This window comes from Prunus persica, chromosome G1, assembly GCF_000346465.2.
Source record: "Prunus persica cultivar Lovell chromosome G1, Prunus_persica_NCBIv2, whole genome shotgun sequence".
NCBI classification, from domain to species: Eukaryota; Viridiplantae; Streptophyta; class Magnoliopsida; order Rosales; family Rosaceae; genus Prunus; species Prunus persica.
The window spans coordinates 46645313-46669373 of record NC_034009.1 but is presented as its reverse complement, the minus strand read 5'-3'; the positions used below and the strand labels follow the sequence as shown (position 1 = coordinate 46669373).

At 36.4% G+C, this 24061-nt stretch overlaps 3 protein-coding genes across 4 annotated transcripts; 1 reads left to right on the top strand and 2 right to left on the bottom strand.

Annotated features, from left to right (window-relative positions):
* On the top strand, window positions 1512–5371 carry LOC18788580 (nucleolar GTP-binding protein 1). Of its 2 annotated transcripts, none has more exons than XM_020562419.1 (3): window positions 1512–1598; window positions 2552–4608; window positions 4992–5371. In XM_020562419.1, exon 2 carries the CDS (start codon window positions 2576–2578, stop codon window positions 4595–4597), a length of 2022 nt encoding a protein of 673 aa, XP_020418008.1. In that variant the 5' UTR covers window positions 1512–1598; window positions 2552–2575; the 3' UTR covers window positions 4598–4608; window positions 4992–5371. The 2 variants fall into 2 exon arrangements, with proteins under 2 accessions (XP_020418008.1, XP_007224450.1); XM_007224388.2 differs by having other exon boundaries at window positions 1518–1598; window positions 2556–4608.
* On the bottom strand, window positions 7375–9628 carry LOC18790859. Its single transcript, XM_007222661.2, has 2 exons — window positions 8366–9628; window positions 7375–8174 (listed from the first exon to the last, which is right to left on the bottom strand). The coding sequence occupies exons 1-2, from the start codon at window positions 8729–8731 to the stop codon at window positions 7569–7571; spliced, it is 972 nt and encodes a 323-aa protein (XP_007222723.2). The 5' UTR covers window positions 8732–9628; the 3' UTR covers window positions 7375–7568.
* LOC18789204 (potassium channel AKT2/3) lies at window positions 11173–19657 on the bottom strand. Its single transcript, XM_007225223.2, has 11 exons — window positions 18863–19657; window positions 18036–18254; window positions 15419–15562; window positions 15271–15328; window positions 14381–14698; window positions 13964–14203; window positions 13213–13554; window positions 12910–13098; window positions 12651–12726; window positions 12004–12570; window positions 11173–11622 (listed from the first exon to the last, which is right to left on the bottom strand). Exons 1-11 carry the CDS (start codon window positions 19102–19104, stop codon window positions 11489–11491), a joined length of 2529 nt encoding a protein of 842 aa, XP_007225285.1. The 5' UTR covers window positions 19105–19657; the 3' UTR covers window positions 11173–11488.

Below are 24061 nucleotides of genomic sequence, written 5' to 3'. Positions count from 1 at the left end.
ACCATAACCAATTCTACTTAATTCTTATAGCCAATTAACCCTAATTACTATCCATGTTGACAGTTGGTTTCTCCTAATTCATTCGATATCCCCTCTCGGGCTCAACCAAAAGTATTCTCAATTAACAACCAATTCTCTCTCGAGCAACGGATTTAGAAAACCAAAAACCAATTAAGTTCTATGAGAACCTACAAGAAAACTGCATGAGTCATGTTAGTCCCTCTCGGGCACTCATTCAAGTCATGGTATTTGTTACAAGAAGCAAACACCAAACATCTCCTCTCGGTCTCCGCTTGGATCATCAATTAAATATTAGCTAGATATTTAAATCATTAAGAACAGTAACAAATACTCAACATGAGATAATAATCAGAAATTAATATAACGATAGAAATTAAGTATTCAAGGTTAGGCTACATCGTAGCCCTAGCAAGGGAAATTAGTTCATGACAGAAGAAAATATAAACAAGAGAATTATTGTCATAAAACCAATTTGGCCGATGGACTTGATCTTCAGAATCTTCACAGGAACACCTTCAAAAGCTCCTCAAATAATGCAGCAGCAAATTCTTGGCTTCCTCTGATATTTCTCTGGTTGAATGAAAGTTGGTGGAAAAATATGGTAGAGAAGACGATGGTGGAAAAAGATGCCCTGGCTATTAGGTTAACGCTTTGTATTTATAGGCCAAGGGACTCCTCCAAAAATAAGGAAGATAATATTTATTTAGGAAGGAAAGGAAAAATAGGAATATTAGAAAAACTAAGACCTATTCTCAAAAGGAAGTAACATGCGGCTTAGTCAAAGAGGGAATTTGCTTTGGGGTTTTAAAGGGAAAATAGGAAAGTATTCTCAAGGGTCCAGCCGATACCCACAATTTGCTCCAAAGCCTTGCTAGGTATGATTTCCTACAAAATCTTCACCAAACGCATTAAACTAACCAATTTCACATGAAAACAATGCAAATAAAGATAGATTATATATGCAAAATATGAATCTATCAGAACTCTAGGTTTAAATTATTTGCAATTTGTGAATGGTTAAAGATGATGGGCATTGATCAATTAACCATTGACTCAAAACTTTTAACTTTACAAACTTTATTGTTTATGTTATTTGATATCTATAGAAGAGTGTAATGTCTGATGTGGGTTAAAATGTGCAAACTTCAATTGTAACTTCAACTACTTTGAGCCAAGCTCCTGGTGCTACAGTTGTCCTTATTATGATAAATTTCTCTGAGCCAAGCTCCTGGTTCTATAGTTGTCCTTATTATGAGAAATTTCTCTATGCAAGGCTTGAAAAAGGCATAGCTATATTCTTCTTCCACTGCTACTTCTGAGTTATAATTTTACCATTTAGGCCCGTGAAAGCCTAGCCCATGGGCCGGCTCGACCCCCGCCGTTTATTTCCTCAAGTCTGAAAATGCCCGGCCTGGCCCCAACTATTGACGAGCCCTAATAAATAAATATACATATTACACCACGTTACGTATGATTGTCACGTCGAAAACCTTTTACACGCCTCAGTGCTGCCGCTCCTCTTTTGAGTCTCTGAATTTTCATGCACTCTATTCCGACGCTCTCTCCAAAGTTGTAAGGTAAATCTTCATTTTGTTAGCATTTTTTTCTTCTGATTATCGTCGCCTGCCAAGTCTTTGTCCTCCTTGGTTATGGTGATTTCGGAAGTGGAAGGTTCCAGCGAAGTTGAGGCAAATTTCTTGTAACTTAGGATTCTGTGTTTCATTTTCAGTTTTCAATTTGGTTGCAGCTTGCTTTTTGCTGGGCTTGGTGGCTCTGTATTTAGTCCATTTAAACACACAACTTTTGTTCAGATTTCTTCTTGTTTCACTCAAAGACTCATAAATATATCATCACACATGTGAATACTTAATTGACTTTAGCTGTATATGTGATTCCGAGACTAACAAAAATCTCAGCTAATCATTGGAACACCTCTCTAATTAAGCAACTCAACAATTATTTGTTTAAATTGTTTTTTTTTTCTATTGATAATTAATCCAGTTTGCATCTTATTTTCGCGTGTCATCAACAATTGTGTGGGATTGCTGGTTACAGTAATTCGTTTTTCTTTTTCATCATGAGATTGAGTTTTGTGAAGAAATTGATTGTTGAATATTCTGTGTAGGATTGACTGTTTAGTTGTTGCTGCTTATAGATTCCATGCTAATGGTAATTTTGTAGTTTTGTATGGCACCTTCTCGTAGGTATTTCCAAATGCGTTATTGAAGTTAAGGGTTGTTGGCTCCTATATCCTGTCCTCAAATATTTTTAAAGCAGAAAGACTCTAGTCTTGATGATCTATTCATTTTTGTCTGTGGTGTTACAGTTGGTGCAGCTAATACAATTTTTGGTTGACAAGTGAATTGTGTTTTTTTAAGTAGTGAATGAAGATACTAGATGTTTTAATGTTGAATTATGTTTGAGTTTGTTTGGGTACTTGGGTTTGGTACTTTTAGTGTATTTTATGGTACCTTCATGTTTCAGTCCAAAGATAAATGGTAGATGTTAACTTGATTCTGTTTTTGTGTAGACAGACAGACTAATATAAGTAAACATGGTGCAATATAATTTCAAGAAGATGCCTGTGGTACCAAATAGGAAGGACTTCATTGACATTATCCTATCTCGCACCCAGCGACAGACCCCAACCGTAGTCCACAAGGGTTCTGCCATTTCCAGCCTCCGGAAGTTCTATATGCGAAAAGTCAAATGTACCGAACAGAATTTTCATGAGAAGCTCTCTACAATCATTGATGGGTTTCCCAGGTTGGATGATGTGCACCCATTCTATGGTGACCTCCTTCATGTTCTCTACAACAAAGACCACTACAAGCTTGCACTTGGTCAAGTCAATACTGCAAGGAACCTTATTGGAAAGATTTCTAATGATTATATGAAATTGTTGAAGTATGGTGATTCACTTTACCGCTGTAAGTGTCTCAAGGTTGCTGCTCTTGGTCGCATGTGCACGGTTGTAAAGAGGATTGGCCCTAGTTTAGCTTACCTAGAACAGATTAGGCAACACATATCAAGACTACCTTCAATTGACCCAAATATCCATACTATACTGATTTGTGGCTATCCGAATGTTGGAAAGAGCTCATTCATTAACAAGATCACTAGGGCTGATGTGGATGTCCAGCCGTATGCTTTTACCACAAAGTCACTCTTTGTGGGACAAACAGATTACAAATTCTTGAGGTACCAGGTAATTGATACACCAGGGATTTTGGACCGACCATTTGAAGATCGTAACATTATTGAGATGTGCAGCATCACAGCGTTGGCGCATTTGAGAGCTGCTGCTGTGTTGTTCTTCTTGGACATCTCGGGGTCTTGTGGGTACAGCATTGCCCAGCAGGCAGCTCTGTTTCACAGCATTAAATCTCTATTTATGAACAAACCATTGATAATAGTCTGCAACAAGACTGATTTGCAGCCATTGGAGGGTATATCTGAGGAAGACATGAAGTTGGTTATGGAGATGAAATCTGAAGCAATGAAGACAGTGATTGGTCTAGGAGGTGAGGCTACAAGTGATGAGGGGGTACTCTTAACCATGAGCACTTTGACTGAGGATGGGGTGATTTCTGTAAAGAATACAGCTTGTGAGAGGTTATTGAATCAGAGAGTGGATTTGAAGATGAAATCCCAAAAGATAAATGACTTCGTAAATCGTTTTCATGTTGCAATGCCACAGCCACGTGACCAGAAGGAAAGGCCTCCATGTATACCTCAATCAGTTCCAGAAGCTAAGGCCAAGCAAGCAGGGGACAAGGAAAAGAGAAACACGGAAAAGGATTTGGAGAATGAGAATGGTGGTGCAGGTGTGTACTCTGCTAATTTGAAGAAGAATTATATCTTAGCTAATGATGAATGGAAAGAGGATGTCATGCCAGAAATTCTTGATGGGCACAATGTGTATGACTTTGTTGATCCTGACATTGTGCATAGGCTTGAGGAGTTGAAACGAGAGGCAGAGGAGGGCGATGATGAGTTTGAGATGGATGACATGGAATTGACTCCAGAAGAGCAAAAGACATTGGTCGAGATAAGGAAAAAGAAAAGCTTGCTCATTCAACAACATAGGATGAAGAAAAGTACGGCTGAGAGTAGACCAACTGTACCAAGGAAATTTGACAAGGACAGGAAGTTCACGTCAAAGAGAATGGGGAGGCAGCTATCAGATTTGGGGCTTGATGCTAGAATGGCAATTAACCGAGCCCGCAGCAGATCTGTCCCTAGGAGGGGCCGGAAGAGGGAGAGATCAGTTGACAGGGGTGATCCTGGCTTTGGGGATGCCATGGATATGGATGTGGATACACCCAACAAGAAGCTGCGAATGATTTCTAGATCCCGTTCGAGGTCAAGATCAAGGCCTCCAAGTGAAGTTGTCCCTGGTGAGGGCTTCAAGGACTCTTCTCAAAAGTCCCAGGCGCTAAGAAAGGCCAAAAAATCTGTTAAGAAGAGAAACAAGGATGCTCGCTGCGGAGAGGCAGATAGAGTGATTCCCACTTTAAAACCAAAGCACTTGTTCTCTGGAAAACGATCAATTGGAAAAACCCAAAGGCGCTGAGATATTTGGAGGTACCTCAGACATATTACATCAATTTTGATTAGCCTTGTCTTTGTTTTGAGCAACCCTTTAGTGAAAAAAAAGAAAAACAGAAAATCCTATGGGGTGACTTTCTAATTCCTGTCTGAAAGTTCTCGAGTTTTAGCTCTATATGCTAGAGGTAGGTTGCAAATTTATAATCTACATTATTCTCTGATTTTCACTGCCCTTAGAAAAAGAAATACGATTTCATATGTCCAGTTTTCCTTGTTCTGTTGCATACTCACTAAGCCGCAAGGAGACCTATTTTTCGCATATTACTTCATGTCTCTAGACCAATTGGAGCAGGCTTTTTTTGTGCACAATCTTTTTGAAGTTTTTCTTCTATTAAGCAATATGCCTTTTGTTCTTGCAGGGAAGTAAGTTTATGCTTTTTTGTATTCTGCACCATGGAGTTTACATGCGGTTGAAAGAGTTGGTTCGTTTTTGGTCCAGCAGGCGTTTGCAGTATGCAAGATCATGTGCATGAGGTCTAATAATTTCCTTAGTTCTTAATTGTTTTTGTTAAGGCAATTTTGGATCCTAGATATGCCTAGTTACAATATTTTTGAGTAACGTCCAACTCAACCATCTCATCTTTCCAAAGGCAATTACTCTAGTCCTCAGAAAGATGTCATGAATCTCATTTTATTCCCTAGAACTAGAAGTGATATTGATGTCCTGCTTTACTCAAGTTCGTTAGAATTTCTGTTCAAGATGCTGACTTGGCACGCAAGAGACTCATTTTGTTCCTTATATGTATGACACATGTGCAAAAGAAAAAAATAATAAAAAATTGCTGCTTAAAAAGATTGAATTTATGTATAAAACTAAGAACATTCAAGAAATAAAAAAAAAAAACTCCCCAGGTTCTCCTTCCCCACCTCCCCACTTGGTCACTCCAGTTTAGGGCTCGTCAATGGGCCGGGCCGGGCTTTAAAGAGGAGAGAGAAAATATCGGGTCGGATTTTTTTAGAAAATTTAAAGCCCAAGCCCGACTCATGAGACAGGCTTGAGGAAGCCCATTTGGCCTGGCCTAAACGGGCCCTATTTCATTAAAAAAAAATCATAAACTTAATAATAAGGGCATTTTAGTCCAAATTTGAGATTAAACTCACTTAATTACAATATTTTCACATCAAACCAACTTCATAAAACACTCAATAAAGTCATACAACTTATAAGATTTTTCACAAAAATAATAAAACCAAGTATTATTTTTGAGGTTATTACATAATTAGATCGTAATACGTTTTAAGAAATAATTTTAAAAAATAATAAGTATCAAAAAAATATTTTTTTAAAGGATGGTATGAATAAATATGCAAATATTTGGTGATGTGTTCAAGAAAAGCATGATTATATTTGGTGGTACGATTATGTTTCGTGATATAATTATATTTGGTGATGTGATATGTTGTTCATCTTATTTATATATATATAATTGTTGAATTAATAATTGACACAAATTAATGTGTTAATCATCCAATTATAAACTAGGAATGAGTAAATAAAAGTAAATGAAATGAAACAAATTATATATGTGATTTAAGTGATATAATCCTAAACTTAAACTCTTATTTATACATAATTATATATGTATGCAGGCTTAACAGGCCAGGCTTTTGTGGGCGGGTAGGGCCGGGCTTTCTTGGGCTTAATCAGGCCTGGCTTATGGGCCGAGCCAGGCTTCAGACACCCAAGCCCAAGCCTAGCCCGGCTCAAGGCAAGCCGGACCATCTCAAAACCCATAACGGGCCGGATCAGACTTTTTTCCAATGGGCCAGGCGGGCCCCCATCGGCCTATGAGCCCACGGCCCAAATGATGAGGTCTACCCTAGTTAGTAGTGTAAATGAACTGAGCCAAGCTAAGCTCAAGTTTGTTCATGGAGCTATGGCTTAATTTGGCTAGTTTCTTTTACGAGCCAAGATCGAATGAGTTAAAACAAACCACAACCTGAGGTGGTTGTAATTTCTGTACTTTTGTGTTTGTTGATCGTGCTTATATTATTTTGCACTTGTTCAATCTAGTAGATTAATGGTGTGATTTCCTAACAAAGATTCTCAATTTCTCATCAACTTCAAGCATGTATATAACTTGAAATTTCTGCATAGCTTCTTGGTCTTGTGGGAAACAAGAAGCATCATTATCATTTTATCATGTATTATCTTTTTGGTCGCTATAGGAGATGAATATACCTTTAGGATGGGAAAATCTTGCTTTTTTTCATTAGGCTAATGGTGACCTAAATATTCTTCATGTTTTTATCTTTCAATAGTATATTGCTTATCTTCAAAGCAAGAATCACATGCTCTTTTCGTGTAAGAATTTTCCCCTTTTGGGTTTCTTGAGAAAATGCTCTCTCAGTGCTTCATTACTATTTATTGCTGTTGCCACCGTACAAAAAGGAAAAGAAAGCATAAAAAGCATAAAGAAGAAGGGAAAAGAAAACAACAAAAGAAATTGGTGACAACTTATAGTATCTAAATCCTTTCCCTTAATAATAATATGAACTTTTGTGTTTAACTATTGTTAAGAGTAAATGAAACCCGTGCACTAGTAGTAGTTTAAATGATTTTGAGTATCTTCACTTATTGCTAATTAATTTTGGTTTTGAGTATCAAAACCATAGTATGTGTTCTCTACGTGTTTAGCTTGATTCACACGTGCGGAGGCGTGCTCATACTATTTATGTACATGGGAAACGAAATAGGTGCATGAGTAGTTTAAATCATATTGGGCCACATTCTAACAACTATTTAAAGTTTAAATCTCCCCTTATATAGACTACTTGGAAATAAATGATTACAATCAAGGAGCTCATATCCAAGTTCAACAAAATATGTTTTTTCAATGCTGATTACCCTTCGGTCTCTTTATCATTTCCTTTTTCTTTTGTTTCCATATGTTCCCCACCTAGGTTAGGCTGATCACGTCCAACGTACTCTTTGTCTACCTATGAGTGCACATGTCCAAAAGCTTCTTCCTTCCCTCCACTATTTCATCAAAGAAGTCATCAAGCTGCTCAATTATAGCCTCAACCCCACTTCTCAACAACCCAAAGCAACTTTTCAACTTGTCGACACTATCTTGGATATCATGAATCTCTGCTTCATGCTCCACCATTCTCTCCAACTCACCTCTCACCTCCTCCATCAAAGATTTCGTTTCCCGGAACTCATGAAGAAGCAATCCATGAGGCGGCCCTGGGATCTGCTCGAACACATTCGCCACTCTTCGCTGCAATCTCGCTACTGAAACCATGAAATTTGAGCCAAATATCACACTGCCTTCCAGCCCTCCTTCCTCTTGAAAACTTGATCCTGGCAAATAATATACAATCCCGCTTAGCAGGATCATCAAAAGCAATGAGCTAACGTTCCTCATTGCATACATGACGCCACGAAAGCCACTGAACCCATTGAACTTGGACCCCATTGAGACAATGTTTTCATTGATGCGTAGTGATAGCTGCTCAACTCTTGTTTCCATCAAGGCCTTATTATCATGTTCCAAACCAATAATTTCCATTTGGTATGCACTTACTGCCCGGATAACCTAGGCAAAAAAGTGAGCATTAGGTTGATTCATATACATCGTTCAGATTCACATTTTAACAACATAAGCATGTCTGGCAACATGAATATGTAAGACAGCACTACCCATGCATATGTTTCCTATATGTATATGTAGTGGAATAATTTTTTTTAATTTTTTTATAAAATTTAAATTGACTACATTGTACTAACCTGGTTAGAAGTTTGTTCATTCAAGTAGTAGTGGAACTCATCTGTGGAGGACAGGACATTGGCTCCAGCTGCGAAAACATTTTCCATGCAAGAGACTCCTAATTTAAGAACATTGCAAGCTTCCCAGAGCCTGGAGCTTTCATCCATGTACTCATCGAGCCACTTCTCTCCTATGGGTAAGTGAAGCTTTTGAACCAAAGTGGTCAACTGAGAATGGAAGGACTTGAGAGATGAGAGTACCTTCTGAAGGAATTGGATTGACATGAAACTATGGGAGAGGAAAGATTGATCAAGATTGTTGAGTTCATGAGTGAGAAAGTTGTAGAAGCCACTGACAGAAGTTGAGGTGCATGAAGGATCCATCATGGAATAAAGATGATAAAGAAAAAGAAAGGATATTGGTATGGTGGTGAGAGTATGACGGACATTTATAGGTATATTTTTTAAGAAGAAGAAAATTATAAGCAATGAAAGAAGTGGGTTGCTTCAAGAGCTCAAGTTTCTATAGGTTAATAATGTTGTTTGGTGAAATTATGGGTGTTTCCTACAGGGTTGAGTGGAGGGGATGATTGGGAATATCTTCTGCTTCATGGTTAAGTGGGCATATAATAACTAAAGAAATATGTAGAGAGAGAAAGATAGAAAGAGAAAACTAAGGAGTATGTTTGTCAACTTCTCTTCATTTTACTTTTTCTTACTTGATTTCATTCTAGATTTTATTTGTTTTTATCAACCTTCCTAACTTTCTCACCCTCATCTTCTTTCAAATTAACAAGAAAGGTTATGTTGTAGGTTTTTCTTCTTTTCTTGTAACCTTCGTAAGGCTTTATGTTTTGGTCCGGCCATAATGTCATAGGCAGGATATGAAAAGATAACCCCAAAAAAAAAAAAAAAAAAAAAGCAAGCCAAAATGTTCAAGCTCTTTATCACACAAGATGTTGGATTGTGCTTCCTACGCTGTAAAGTTTGACCACTTTGAATGAGATCCTTCTCCACATTCTTCCATTTTGATTTGGTTCTCTTTTGGATTGAGTGCTCTTGGCTTCTTTACCTCTTCTCTTCCCCATTTTTCTACACCTCCCAACATGGCACCTTTTTTGTTTTCTTTTCCTACTTAAGCTGTATTTTATTTTTGTTTGGCACTTTTGAAAAGGAAATGGATGAATGGATTTTGTGTATCGAGACTAGTTTTATGTTCAAAACACAGATTTGTTTCTCTTTTGGTACCCAACATTCTAAATTGATTATGGAACGGAATATTATAAAGCTTGCACATGTCTCAAATGATTCTAAAGTGATAGGTCGTTCCTAGGATGGACCATGCACAAAAGGAGCAAAAGCCTAGCAGGTATAGCCTTTTAAGTTGTAGCTAGGGTTCAAGGACTATGATTGTTCTCATAGGAGGTTTTCTTTGACAGTTATGGGAAGCATTGGTGTGCTTCTTGAGAGTTTCTCTTCATTTGTCTTCTTTGTTTCGCTCATTGTGATTCTTCTCCTGTTGTTGACTCTTTGCGTGCTGATTACTTCCTACGCTGTACGAAGGACTATGATTGTCATCATAGGAGGTTTTCTTTGATAGGCTATGGGATAAGTTAGTGTGCTTTTGTGGGGTCCTTTTTTGTTGCCTCCTTTGCGTTCTCTTCTTGGTGTGTTTTTGTGTCTCTGACCCTTGGCTTGCAGAACAACTCTTGCGACGTATAAAGGACTATGATTGTTCTCATAGAAGGCATTCTTTGACAGTTTGGGATGCGTTGGTGTGCTCTTCTACGGGGTCTCTTATGTTGGTTTTTTAGTAGCGTGGTGTTGGTTCTGTTTATTGTAGTGGTCTCTGTTTGGTTCTGTTTTGGACTCTTCTGTTAGTCCATGGCATGCGTGGTACTTTTTTCTACCCTAAGGTTTTTCCCACGTGATTTTCCTAGGAAGGTTTTAACGTGACCACTGTTCATGCTGATCTTTTGTATGAAACTATTGGATTATGAATGAAATCCCTTTTCCTCTAGAAAAAAAGGTGTAGCTAGGGTTCAAAACCAAGTAATATGGGTGACCAGATCTTCTTGTGTACAGTAGTTATGTTCTATATTTCTCGATTTACCGTTGATCATGATGATGAACTTCATATTGATCCATTCACAGTTATATCTACCTGTTTAGATTTGTGAGAATCTTGGTTCAGAAAGATATCCTGTTATAGTAGAGCTATTTGTTCCAACAATTGTCAAAATGCCTCTTTGTTTGAACACCTGCTAACTAGTTTAAAACTGTTCTGTTTTTGTGTAAGAGCCTATTCATCCCCCTCATAGGCTCAAGGGGTATTGATCCATCCATTACTTACAACTACTATCAGAGCCAAGCTCCTACAATATCTAGAGAGATTTTGTGCTCTAAATTTGTATCACGGTCACTGATAAGGAAAAGGCCTCGATGTTATTAATAGTGGAACCACTCATTATATATCATTTTTTATTTTGTCAAGTTTCCGACATGAGAAGAATGTACCTCCGCTCCGCCTTATTTAGAATGGATACTGGAGTATGCCACTCACAGCAATGCCAATATAAAAGAACGAAATGCCTTATTCATAATTGTATCCAATGAACAGTTCAACTTTATACAGAATTGTGGGACATCAAAGAGGCATGATCACGTCACAGTTTGAAAGTCTTAGGATGGATGAATCTGAGACTATAGGTTACTGGTATGCTAGATTCAGCTCCATATTGTGAATGCTTCTCAGAATCGTGGTGAGAAGATATCTGCACCAAAGAGATTTGATCCCAAGAAAACTGCCAAGCAAGAAGTCATGTATCTCAACACTCTGAAGCTTCAACTGATTACGAGATAGACTAATTTTCTGTGAAATGGGTTGTCAGGCCTAAAAATTAATACTAGAGTTCTTTTTCCCAAACTTTGCGCTAGGCTAGAGCCCGCCCTAGCCTTATGTATTACATTGTGCATAAAAATTAAACTCAGACTCATAGTCTCACAAGAGGAACCCTTTGATTATGCAAGATTTAAGTGTACATTCTAAGAGGAATCTTTACAAGAGATTTGCATGAAGAAAAGTGCGATTCTTTCTTTCCTTCCTCAAGGTTAAGTATAATGCTTCAGGAGATTGAGGATTTTTCAGCTTTTGATAGACTTTGGGTCTTCAAATACGAAAAGCTTGTCATTATCTCTGATCACTTCAATGGAGTCAATTTCTGCTCCTCCTTCATCAGTTACCAATACATTTCTTGAATCAAATCCAAACTTTTCACCTGTTTAAGATGATGAAAGATATTAGAAATTCTTACAACGTTCTTCAAATATATATTAATTCCAATTTGTGTAAGGAATTCTAAGCATCCATAGCTACCACAAAATCAAATATACACAGGATAAAATTTCAAAACTGCCTTAATCGCTTCGATAAGAAAAATGTGGTAAAAGATGCAATCTTTTAAAACAAGAAACATGCTATAGGCTAAAATTTGTGCTACTAAAACTATAAGGGTTTGTGTACTATCTTCACTGCATATATAAGCACTAATTTGTGAATAAATCATGCAGTACGTTACCATGTTCTGCTAGGTATCCTGACTTTGAGAAAAGCCACAATCTTTTAGCAATTGATAAAGGCATAGTGTTAAGGAAAGTACCTGCAATGTTTTTGAGCTCCTCTACCGAATTAGGTAATCTAATTAACCTACCAGCTTCCCTGCAACATGTGTTTCTCCTCACTATAGGATGGCCTCTATATATGCTCACTCTTGGAAAGTTCACTCCATTGGATTTTCTCCAGTCAGGATTTTGCTCATCATCATTCCTCATCAAAGGCACTTCATTTAGTGTAGTGTCTGGAACTGTAATACGGTGTCCAACCTCTCGTTTTTGTAGCATTTCAGTCAAGGTTTCTGAAGGAAATGAGAAGTTGTGTGTATTGGCTACATCTGCTCCATTCATCACTAGCAAATTGACCATGTCTGCATTGTTTTCTTCCATGGCTATTTGTACTGCTGTTTTCCCAAGATGATTCTTTGCGTCAACATTTAACTCATGCTTCAAGAGTTCCTCCATCAAAGTCATATCATTTCTCTTGGCAGCCGTGCATAGAAGATTGCCATCTGTGTATGGATCAGATATGGCAGCGCAGTAATAGAGAATCCGGAATATGGAATGGTGCTTCGATGCAATAGCATCCCATAAAGCTGTGTTGCCATTTATGTCTGCCAATGTACAGATTATAAGATGATGGGTTTAAGAACAGAACAGTACCAAGGAGATTGTGTTTATTATTTTTAATTACCTCTTACATGTATGTTACAACCATACTTGAGGAGTACCAAGACACATTCTTCGTGCCCATTTGATGCTGCTACATGCTGATGCATTCAAAAGAAACAATTAGTCTTTTCAAATTAGAAAAAATGATGAAGTACTAGCTCACTTTCTAAAGTAAAAAGGGAATTATCTTCTCCATATTGTTCTTCTTGTTCTGTTTTTTTTTCTTTGTTTTCGTCTGGCATTAACAAACAAACTAAATACTTGAGGCTAGAAAGGCATACCAAAGGAGTTCTTCCTTTGGAGTCTCCGATGTCAGGATCCAACTTTGCCTTGAGGAGCTCATCAAGAAGAGCAGCATTGCCTTTGCTGGCAACAGTCAGTAAGTTGAATGCCATGTTCGCGTCACCTTCTTCATCTCCACTCTCAGCCAATATTTCTCCAATTTTCAGATCCCTCAGCTTTTTGTGATGCTTCAATGGAACATATTGCAGATTGTAAGTCATTTCTTTCTTTTCCTTTTCTTAAAAGAAATAATAATGGAATTATTACAAAGAAGATTTAATTTGAGTACCATGTTCACCAACCTGTTTGAAGTTTTTAAGCATTTGTAGTTTGTCTTTTGGTTTCGTCTGCATTGCTTCAATCAGAGCAGTGGTTTTTAGTCTCAAGAGTTGTGACAGTGTTTTGGTTCGGTACGTGAAGCTTTGAGGCCTACAACAGAGGGCACCAACTTCTCTACAACAAAGTGCACCAACTTCTCCAAACATGTCACCAGATTTCAAAGTCCCAGCAACTAGTTCTTTCTCCATCTCACAACCAATTATTTCCACTTCTCCAGAAACAATGATATAAACGTCATCCGGCACTTCGTTTTGCAGCACAACATCTTCTCTAGGTGGTATGTACTCTGCCTTCATCTTTGCAACCTGATCATCAATGTGGTTTTATTGTTAAAAGACATCATCAAGGTTTTAAAATTTGTACAAATTCACACTCTATTCACAGTTTTATAATATGCATTAATTTGCAGTCCAACTATTTTAGCAGGAAATTGTACATCCACATCCAAAACTACATTACCAATAAATCCCTTGTTTGAAAGAGATGCAAGAAAATTAAGTCTAAGCAGTTAGTAGTTTTGTCTTTGCACAAATGTTTTTCCCAAATAAGTAATTGGTCTTTTTCTTCTTCTTCTTCTTCTTCTTCTTCTTGTTTTTCTTTATATAGCTATGTAATAATGATCTTGATTCTGGAACTGGGATCGGTGTGTGTGTTTCCCTTGAACAAAAAGAAATAAAAAAGAAGAAAAAGAAGAGAGAGTGTATGTTACCCTACCAGAAGTAGAAGTGTTTCCCTTGAGATATCCTTGAAAAAATAAACTCTCTCCACAGTTGGCAAAAACAAATGCTGGCAGATGCCTTTGGTGATCGATTTGGGTAGTTGTTCAATTATATGCTGCTGGTTCAAGCTCTCAGCCTTAAATCTCAAGCAAATATAAGCCAATATTTGGTCCTTCAACCGTGGAGGCAAGCGATTGCGGCACACAAAATTTGATGCTGCTTCAATGCTATTTCTCTGCACATTAAATCATTGATATACAATTTTAGACAGTTGTTATTGGTACGTCGAAAAAGTCATCATGCACAGCTCAGAGTGCAGTTTCCTTCGATAATAAGAAAAGGAGGACAAGATAATTTTTTTAGAGTGTCGGTCAATAACATGTAGTGCGTAGGTAATTTGAAGAATACTTACAAATTCCATGGTACGACGAGTGCCTTCGACTACTAAGTTTGTCATGTTGCCAATCAAGTAAGCAGTGAGGCCAAGGTTAAAGAGCATGTAGAAAATAATGAAGATCATTTCCATGGTGTTAACTGCATGCATATCGCCATAACCAACAGTGGTCATGGTGGTTATGGACCAGTAAATAGCAGAAATGTATCGGATCCGAAGGCTTGTCTCTCTGAAATTTGGAATGACAGCTCCAATCCATGTCTTCCCTTGGTGTGGATATCGGTCTGCTAGCAGGTAGTAGAGGCATCCAGCACAGTGTATTGAAAACAGTGTCACCTGTATATAGGAAGCAAAATTCATCAATCTCTTAAATTAAATTGCATGCTGTTTCCGGCACTTCCTTTACGAAAAAAAAAAATTTAGACTTTCAACTGGAATTTTTTTAAAATTAAAGTAACTTCTTATCAAGCACCTATATATCATTTGAGGACCTTAAACATTCTTGCGGAGTAATCAACCAGTTTTAATTAAGAGTTTCTTAAATTTGAATTTCTCGTCCTCTATTCATAAAAAGGAATCTTCTAGAAGTATTACTCGAGGATGTTTGAAGCCATTAGATTTTCATCAAATAAATTATAAGGTGATAATGACTTCTCATGTATTTTACTAACATATGAGGAATAAAAAATTATATAAATTACACACTAAACTTCCTAATTTACTACTTGAAAACTCATGAATTAGACTATTAGGGGAGTGGGTAGCTGAGTTAACTCCTACCTATTCATTCTCTCCCGTATCCCCGACTTCCCCAATTCATGACATCCCCATTACAACGAGTAAGTAAACATACCCAAGTGTAAATAAGTATATGCTATAAAAAGGACTAGGTGCAAAATTTTACTTACTGACAAAAGTCTGGCGCATCTCACCCAAAAATAGCTAAACCTGATGTCCTTCTCAAGTCTGCCAAGGAAGATGATATAATGCATGCAATTTGAGTCGCAAAACATATAATGGAATTGGAGACAAATGCACAAGGAATAATATACCAACCTTGTGAAGAGTTGCTTTGCTCGTCTTATTCGCCAAAATCTGAGCAATCCTAAGAGAGAGTAAGAAACACCCAACTTGTTTTTGCCAAGTGCCTCAAATGGCAATGTTGATGCCAAATCCATCAAAAACCAAGTTGAAAGGTACCTATTAACTTAACAATAATTACTCATCTTTATGCCAAAATCCATCATTTACCTCTTAATTAAAATGTAACAATCAATCAACACTAAATAAATAGCAAAATGAAAAATTAACAGTCGTGTCAGTGCCTTAAGGATGAAGTAATAATGCAAGAGGAGTATTTATTCAAGCATCTAAGGTCCTAAGTCCAATTCCCCCTCCTTAATATGATAATATCATTTGTATATAATAAAAAAAAGATGAAATAATAATTCAATTTCAGTCAAATATGAATATGATAGCGGAGAACGTAAGTTTTTGGGGTGGGAATTAGAAGAAAAAGAGAAGTAATCCAAATATGTATACTTCCTAAGCCAACAATAAGATTCAGTCTTCATTGCCTCATTTTCCTATTCAGCGTGGGCTTGTCAAGTTTGCTAATAAGCCTACTACTACCTCGTTACAGTGACACCTCTCACCTGTAATTAGGTGTTATTAGGCGGAGGGTATCATGATTTCAAAGTTAAATTCCCTTCTTGAGTACATGCTTAATTTTTCTAAAACTGAATTAAGTACATGGAGACGTAGAGACATAGAGCCATACGATTTATATAGGGGTGCCAATGTTTGAAATGACACGATAACACAGCTCGAATTCAACATGAATTTTAAGCAGAAAATGAATGTATTAATAGTGTAACAAGGAACTTTAAGGGTGATTTTTGCCAATTTAGGAGAGAATTTTAGTTATGCCCCATGAGTTTTAGTCTAATTACAATCAAACTCCACATGTTTCATTTATTTCACTTACACCCTCTGATGTCCATAATTTTAACACAAATCACATGAGTTGACTATGTGTTGTTAGATCCTATTTGAAAGTATTAAATTAAATCATAAACATTATAAAAATTAAAAAAGAAACACTTGATTAAACATAAATTTGAAAACCAAACTTGAGAAAACGTGATGAATTATACGCCCCTTCCCCTAAATCAAAATTAAATTAACATGTTAAACTCATTTAAGATTAAAAATAAATAAACATTTAAGGTCCCTAATTTTTTTTTCTTTATATATTTGAAGTGAGCTAAAAATACTGATAAACATTTGAAAATTAAAAAAAATAATAAATACTCCATTGAGAAAATAAAAATAAGATTAGAAATAAAGAAAACTAAAAATTTTAAAAATTCCAAAAACAAACTAAAACAAACAAACCGACCGACCTTAGCCACCACCAACGAATCCTTATCCCAGTCACCCAATCCCCTCACGACGATCCCACCACCACACCCACCATTCCCCAATCCCCAAACCTAACGTTCCAACAGTGATGGCAAATGATTTGTTTACCATTTTTTAAAATTTTATTGGCTAAATAAAAAGTGTTTTTTTAATATTTAAATGACAGTAATGCCCTTTGGCTATTGGTGGCAGTTCACATATGATTAAATTTAAATTAATTTAATTTAATTTCAACAAAATGTTTTTATAGGTTTTTACTTTTGTTACTTCTCTTTCTCATCTTCCCCTTTGATCCTCTCTCTCCATCTCATTTTCATTCTCATTTTTCCTATACTGTAGAGCAAAAAATAAAAACTAAAACCTAAAATTGAAATGATTATCAAACGAGTCTGAAATAAATGAAATTTATATTGTCTGATTATTAGACCAAATCTCAGGGAGTATGATTGAACTTCATCAAAATGCTTAGCTCCTAAAAGAAGAGGCCAGACAATTAACACTTAGCCCAATCAAGAAAAAATTAAAAATTAAAAATTAAAAATTTAGAACTCGGGTCGGGGGGGTCGTTGCCTCTCGGTGTTATTTTTTAATGTTTGAACAAGTGTATATTCCCAATTTAGGAGGAGTTTCAAGAGCAAAAAATTATTCTTCTCTAAAAAGATGTGGTTTAAGGGACAAACCACACATCAATGTGAACATGTAATTAACATTAAAAATAAAATAAACAAATATAACTCAAAAGTCATCCTCTCATCAAAATGAGTCATGAGATACTCTTATCGAACTTTCTTGTTTCCCACAAAAAAAGTGAGAATGTCATCGCAATTGTTGTTGTGACAAATATTCCGGTCATAATAAAACAACCTGAAAGGAAAAAAGTAGGCCTTTTTTTCTATTTTGTGTTTCCCCTTTTTCTTTTGGGTCTTTCAAGCTTTCACTTTTTTTGAGATAAGAATCTTGTAGTGGGGCAAAGTTTCAATCAAATTTGATATCCTATTTGCAAATGCTTTAATCTGAAGCATAGTAGTGCTTTTTATTTCAGCTAAGTGTGCGTTTTGTGTTAAAGTTTTTAGCACAAGCGATATATGGCTAGATTAATATTTGTATGTCGGTGGCCGCCTCTTTAATTAAAATCCTATTTCACAGATATTTTTCGTACACCTCATGGACGTTTTGTAATACTGTTTTTAAAATCATTTGCGAATTTAATAAATGTAATTGAAATTGAACTAGAAGCCTAAGAACTAACCTCATAGCGATCCTTTTGGAGTCATGAACAAGTAACTGAGTTCTTGGATCAATATATGCAACGAAGAATGTCAAGATGATATCGATGGCAAAAAATAGATCCACCACGTTGTCTGCTAGGTATAGTGGCCTGTGTGAAGAGGAGTTGAGAAATGCCTCCTCAAAGGGGTAAACCCACGCCGAGTATGCCACCAAAAGCACCATAAATGTCTCCCAACACCTTAATACATAGCCAAAAAATTAAATATCACATATTGAAATAGACGATTATTGTCGAAAAGCCCGATTATCTTGTTATACACAAACTAGTTGTTAGCTTAATTGTATTTCTCTTCCCAACATTGGAAGATATCTCAAAGTTTCTTTATAGTGTAGGCGCGTTTAGAAAAAAAGAAGAAAAAAGAAGAAGAAGCCATGGTTAATTACATAATATTGTATATTAATTAACTAATTAAGAGGTGAGATAATGAATTTAGTGGATTATAGTTAGCCGCCTAAAATTGGTGATTAACCTCTAATTGCTAGCTTATGAGTTGGGCAAAACACTTAATTATTAGGTCTCATACCTGTTCATGTGCTCCTAGGGTTACCGATACATGCATATTATATTACGTATAATTTTGTATAACAAAACAAAGATTTAAGTTCAAGGGTCAAGTATTACATCTTCAGCAAGAAAAAATATATATAAAAAAAAAAGGGAGAAAAAGAAAGAGAAGGATATGAAGAAGAAATCACTAATTTTTTCCATAGTTAATTAATTATGTATTAAAAAAATAATAATAATAATAAAAGGTAAGATATTGTGGTTGTGTAGTACTATTGTACCTGTATCTTGAATCCATGGGGGAGATTATCCAGCCATTTGAGTGAATTGGAGTTTGGTTGTAGCTTGAAGCACCCAAAGGAGGAAGGATAAGCTTTGAAATGTTCCTTAAATTGAGATCCGACGACGAAGAGGAGTACAAGTTTTCATCTTGACGATGATCTTGATCATGAGGTTGCTGCTGCTTCTGGTTATGAGCATGGGAGTGGCCATTTTGGGTTTTGCAGCTGCAAACCTTGTTCATGTTGTTGGAGGCAGCTTCTGAAAGCTAGTGGGTGATATTGATCAAGAATATTATTGTATGGACTAAACTTGAATTAATATTCCATTAAAAATATTCTTGAAAATCTTAATTGAACTCCAATATGAGTTCATTTGAAGAACACAAGGGAAGCAGGGGGGTGGGGCTGAAGTTATTTCTGAAGACATAGACATTGATGGAAGAAGTAGTAGTGGAGACAAGTATTGGCATCTGATTATGATGAAATTATTGTGGATGTGGGAGATTGGAGAGTAGGTGGTGGTGGTCCTACCAATCAAACTGGTAGTACTAGTAGTGTTCTGCAACTTGATTATGAGAGAGAGAGAGAGAGAGAGAGAGAGAGAGAGAGAGAGAGAGAGAGAGAGTGAATGAAATTGGTGGTATGGCACCTGAGTTGATTTATAATGCATGTTGATAAGATCTCAAATAGAAGTGGGGTACGTACTCTGCAAATTTTGGCCTTGTGTTTGCTTCACCACAAACCTTTTCTTCTCTCTCTCTCTCTCTCTCTCTCTCTCTCTCTCTCTCTCTAACTAACATATAATGCCAACAATGTGGTTGGATGAATTATATAATGCAGAATTAGGTTGATGTAACGTAAATGGTCCTACATATTGTTAGGCTTAAATATTAAAATGACCCTGTCTTTTATTGTGTTGACCAATTTAGTTCATATGTTTTTAATTTGGTAAATTTAGTTTGTGTTTAGAATAATTAGCAAATATAATCCAATCCGTTAAATTTTCTGTTCAATAAACATTATCCACTTTTTTGTCTTTTAAAAACCTTTAAACCTTGTTCAAATCAATAAAAAATTTGAATTAACTTAAAAATTCCCAATTAACATCATTTGATGGATAGGACCTCAGAGAAACTAAATTAGCATTTCCCCAATTGAGCCTAATACAAATAATTACCAGTCATAATTGAGTTAAAAAGACAATATCTTTAAAAACTCAGATAAGAAAACATTCTAAAATTTTAAGAAATTCCATTCTTTTGGCTTCCCTCAACTTTTTGAGAAACTAAGCAGGGGTTTAAACAACCCATTACAAATCGGGAGGTGGCTTGGTTGAGGGCATGACTCTACGGTATGGTTGAGGTTCATGATCAATCCATAAAGGCAGATAAGTGTACAACAAAGGCTCTCAACTTTCAGTAAAGAGGGAGAATGCTATGACAATATGACTTGGAAGGTTTTGGCTAAAGCATTGAGCCAAATTGAGAATGATGATTCTAATCGTGCTCTTATGAGTCATATAAGCTAATTCACATTAGGGGGCTTGACATAAATTATGTGCCCTAATAAGTGTGATCAAGAGCATTGAGATAGAGAAAGCCTGTATTACATTTGTAATTTCAACTGAATAGGCTCTCAACCTCATTCTATCTTGGCTTGGATAACCGTGATATGTTGCTAGTCGTTACTCACAGTTTGTGGTAGCCCTAAGGACACACCACAATCAAGTTCTCATAAAGAGAGAATTAAAATTGGGTTTTAATTCACAATCGATCAATAAAGAGTTTTGGATTGCCCATTACCTTGCCGATTAGAATCTAATGGATCGCACACCGATAAGGTTGGATTGAAGGAAAAAATAATGATGAGCATTGACTTATTAATTTAATAGAGATTAAATTAATTAAGAGAATGCGGAAAAAGATTAATTTGAGCCTAAACTACAAAACTGGGTTCAAGGCCCATTGGACTTGGACTCATTGGGCTAGTTATGACATGTGGGCATAGTAGGATGACCACATAAGCCCAAGAGGCTCGATAAAGACCCACGACTGGTTTTACCTATAGGGAGACTTAGCTCTCCTTCATATTGGGCTATATACATATTTTGCCTCTTTGGAGAGTTAGGGTTTTTGTGCTATTTGTGTGAAGAGGAAGAGAACCATCAAGCTCTTCTCTTCCATAGTCAAAACCGACCACCCCTTAAGAGAGTTCACCAGCATTAATTCATCTCAAGGTTTCACTCATCTTTTTCATCATTTCCTTGGTGTGGTGAACTTAAAGGCCTCACATTTTCTAGGCTATTTCTTGAGAACTAAAGGAGAAGGCCCTCCCTTGGGTGATAGACCTTGAGATTCCTCAAGGTGGTGCTTCAAAGGTAAAAGTTCTCATCTCTCATTAAATAGCAGAGGTAGAGAAAGTTATGGAATATTTAACACAGTCTAATGATGAAAAGTTTTGATTTTAAGCTCAATCTTTCTTAAATAGCTTTCGTTTCTTAAATGAATAGTTAATCTAGGTTGTGGCTTAAATTAAAATTTCAAAATATATCACATTTCCTTCACTCTCTCCCTTGTAAGTCCCAAGGAAAAACTCCAAACTCAATAGATGAGGGATAAGGAAGAAGCGTCATTGCCCCTTATCCCCATCCTATCTTATTTACATTTTCTTTTGGGTTAGTGATTAAGTCCACTAAGGTGTATTGAATAAAAAGTCCATTGTGGTGATTTCTTCTAAGCAATGCTTAAATTGAAGTTCCCTATCAGCTCTTTCGGACTATGTTCTCAATCAAATCATTCTCCTTAAACTGTTGATATTTCCTAAATTTGGTTCTCCATCATATTTGATAGAGTTTGGTGCAAATCATCCAATTGATATTTGTCAGAATTGTTGTTTTGGTTTAATTGTTCACTCTTTTGCTAAAGGATACTCTCTTATGATTTTATAAAAGAATCTCCTTCTCTCATTTCTCTCTAGGGTTTTTAGTTGTGGAAGTTCAAGGAGGAAGAAAGAGAAATCAACAAAATCTCTCCTCTCCTTGGCAAGCTAAAACCGGCCACCAAGGGGAGAGTTGCTAGCACTACTAGCTCCCCTTGTGTCTCATCTTCCTTTCCAAATCAAGCTTGATGTGGAGACCATTGGAGGTTACTTCTTTGCAACTAGAAGGACAAAGTGAGTCCAACCACCAAACCTTGGTGGAAGACTTGAGTAAGACTCAAGTTAGGCTTCAAGGGTGAGTTCCTCTTTATCATTCTCTCTTTGCTTTCTTGTAAAATTGTTTTCCTATGCACCTTAACCACTTGAACCTTAAGATCCTTTGAAATGTTTTGTTTTTAGGCTATAGGATTTTCTTTAATGTCTTCTGTTGCATAATATATGAATTTTGTTATCCAGATACCTAAATGAACCTAAGTTTTTGAGAAAAACACAATCTTTCCTTCATAGGGTTCATTTAGGCTCGTAGATTTTGGCTATATTGAGCTTTATTTGAGATTATGCTTAATTGTTGTAAGAAACTATTGTGATATGCATATGTGCCTTCGTGATGGAGGGTCTTAAGTAACTTCATCACAACTGCAAAGACCAAAATTGTTAATTAGCCTTAGTGGACTAAGCTTATTAAACATAGGGAAATTTGCATAAATACCACATAAACTTTTAGGCATGTGCGAAATTAGCACATGAACTTTTAATTTCTACTATTAACTACTTGCACTTTATATGGTGTTGCAATGTACCACTTACGTCTAACTCCGTTAAATATAATGGCATTTCGGTCAATTTTTTATAACTAAAAAATTTAAAATTTCTAAAGGTAATAGAATTATAATTTTTTATTTATTTTTATTCCTGCATCTTCCAACACCAATTCTCCACCACTACCCACTACCCACTACCTCCCTACCCTCCTACCCCACCCTCTGCGTAAACCCTACTTTATACCTCTCTCTCCCTCTCCCACTGTTTCCCTCCTTCGAATCCAACAAAATTTGATATAGATTGTTGAAGAATTGACTGATCAAAAGATAGATATGCTGTTTGACATATGAACCTTCAAAAAGTATTTAGAGTAATTGCAATACGGCTATAGAAGAATAATATTCTTCTTCAGTGGAGAAAGAGACTGGGAGAAAGAGAGAGAGAAGGGGGAGAGATGGAAGTTGAAGACGTTGTAGAAGGTGGGGGACGGGGGTCATGGCAGTGCAGCATAATTGGAGTTGGAAGGGGCTAGTGAGGTTATGTTTTTTTATTTTTTATTTTAATTATTTGTTTAATAACATGATTATGTTCATTTTAACAAATTTAAATTTTATTGTTATAGGGAATTGACTGAAATACCATTAAACTTAGCAGACAGTTTAACGGAATTAGACGTAAGTGGTACATTGCAACACTATATAAAGTTCAAGTGGTTAATAGTAGAAATTAAAAGTTTAGGTAAAAACGCACACAAGTCTAAAAATTCAAATAGTATTAATGCAAATTTTCCTTAAACAAAACACTACTTCAACAGACCCATTCCCTGAAAAAAAAACCAAAATTCTGTTAGATAAAAGTTTAGGGAACTCACGTGCTTCGATTACCGGTACCCGCTCTTCTTCCTCTATCCAATAACCAAACCAAGTTTCAACCAAACCCGTATTTATAGACCTTGATCAATTAGATAAAATTACAAGACAGTTTTGCACAATGGCAGTTCCAAGACATATTTGCGTTGGAGCAGTTACCTTTGTTCGTGGATTGGGCTTTGTTGGGCCGCTTTGTGCAACATTTGTTCATTCTTTATTGCCCCACGTTTGTCTGGTTGTTGTTGTTGATGAGCAAGTTTTATTGTGGTACTCTTTTTTTTTATCGGATTTTTCTCAATTTGAAAGTTTTTAAAGGCAAAATTTTAATGAGGTTACAATTGCTCTATCATTGGATCTAGTCATTCATATTTTTTTTCCTCCTCGTTATTTTAGGCAGCGGATGTTTTTAAGATCACATTCTTGTTTCTGGCTTTCTCGTTGGGTTTTGGATGTTTTCATCATGTATGGTGTTCTAATAAATCATCTTTTCCCCAAAAAATGAAAAAAACAGTTGCTCTGTTGCAGCCTGATCCGAGAGTCGAACTTGGGCTCAAAATCAGCGCCGAAGCCTGACGAGTAGCGAGCCTATAACGAATGGCCACGTTACGTAGTCAGAACGCCATGCAATCAC

Bases quoted from the DNA above. Each gene is read 5' to 3' on its own strand.
- LOC18789204 (XM_007225223.2), bottom strand. From the start codon at position 19,104: ATGAACAAGGTTTGCAGCTGCAAAACCCAAAATGGCCACTCCCATGCT. The intron at 15,329-15,418 runs GTTGGTATATTA...CTTCCTTGGCAG, and splicing joins GCAAAGCAACTCTTCACAAG to ACTTGAGAAGGACATCAGGT. The intron at 11,623-12,003 runs GTACTTTCCTTA...CATCTTAAACAG, and splicing joins GGAGCTCAAAAACATTGCAG to GTGAAAAGTTTGGATTTGAT.
- LOC18790859 (XM_007222661.2), bottom strand. From the start codon at position 8,731: ATGATGGATCCTTCATGCACCTCAACTTCTGTCAGTGGCTTCTACAAC. The intron at 8,175-8,365 runs GTTAGTACAATG...TTTTTTGCCTAG, and splicing joins ATGAACAAACTTCTAACCAG to GTTATCCGGGCAGTAAGTGC.
- LOC18788580 (XM_020562419.1), top strand. From the start codon at position 2,576: ATGGTGCAATATAATTTCAAGAAGATGCCTGTGGTACCAAATAGGAAG.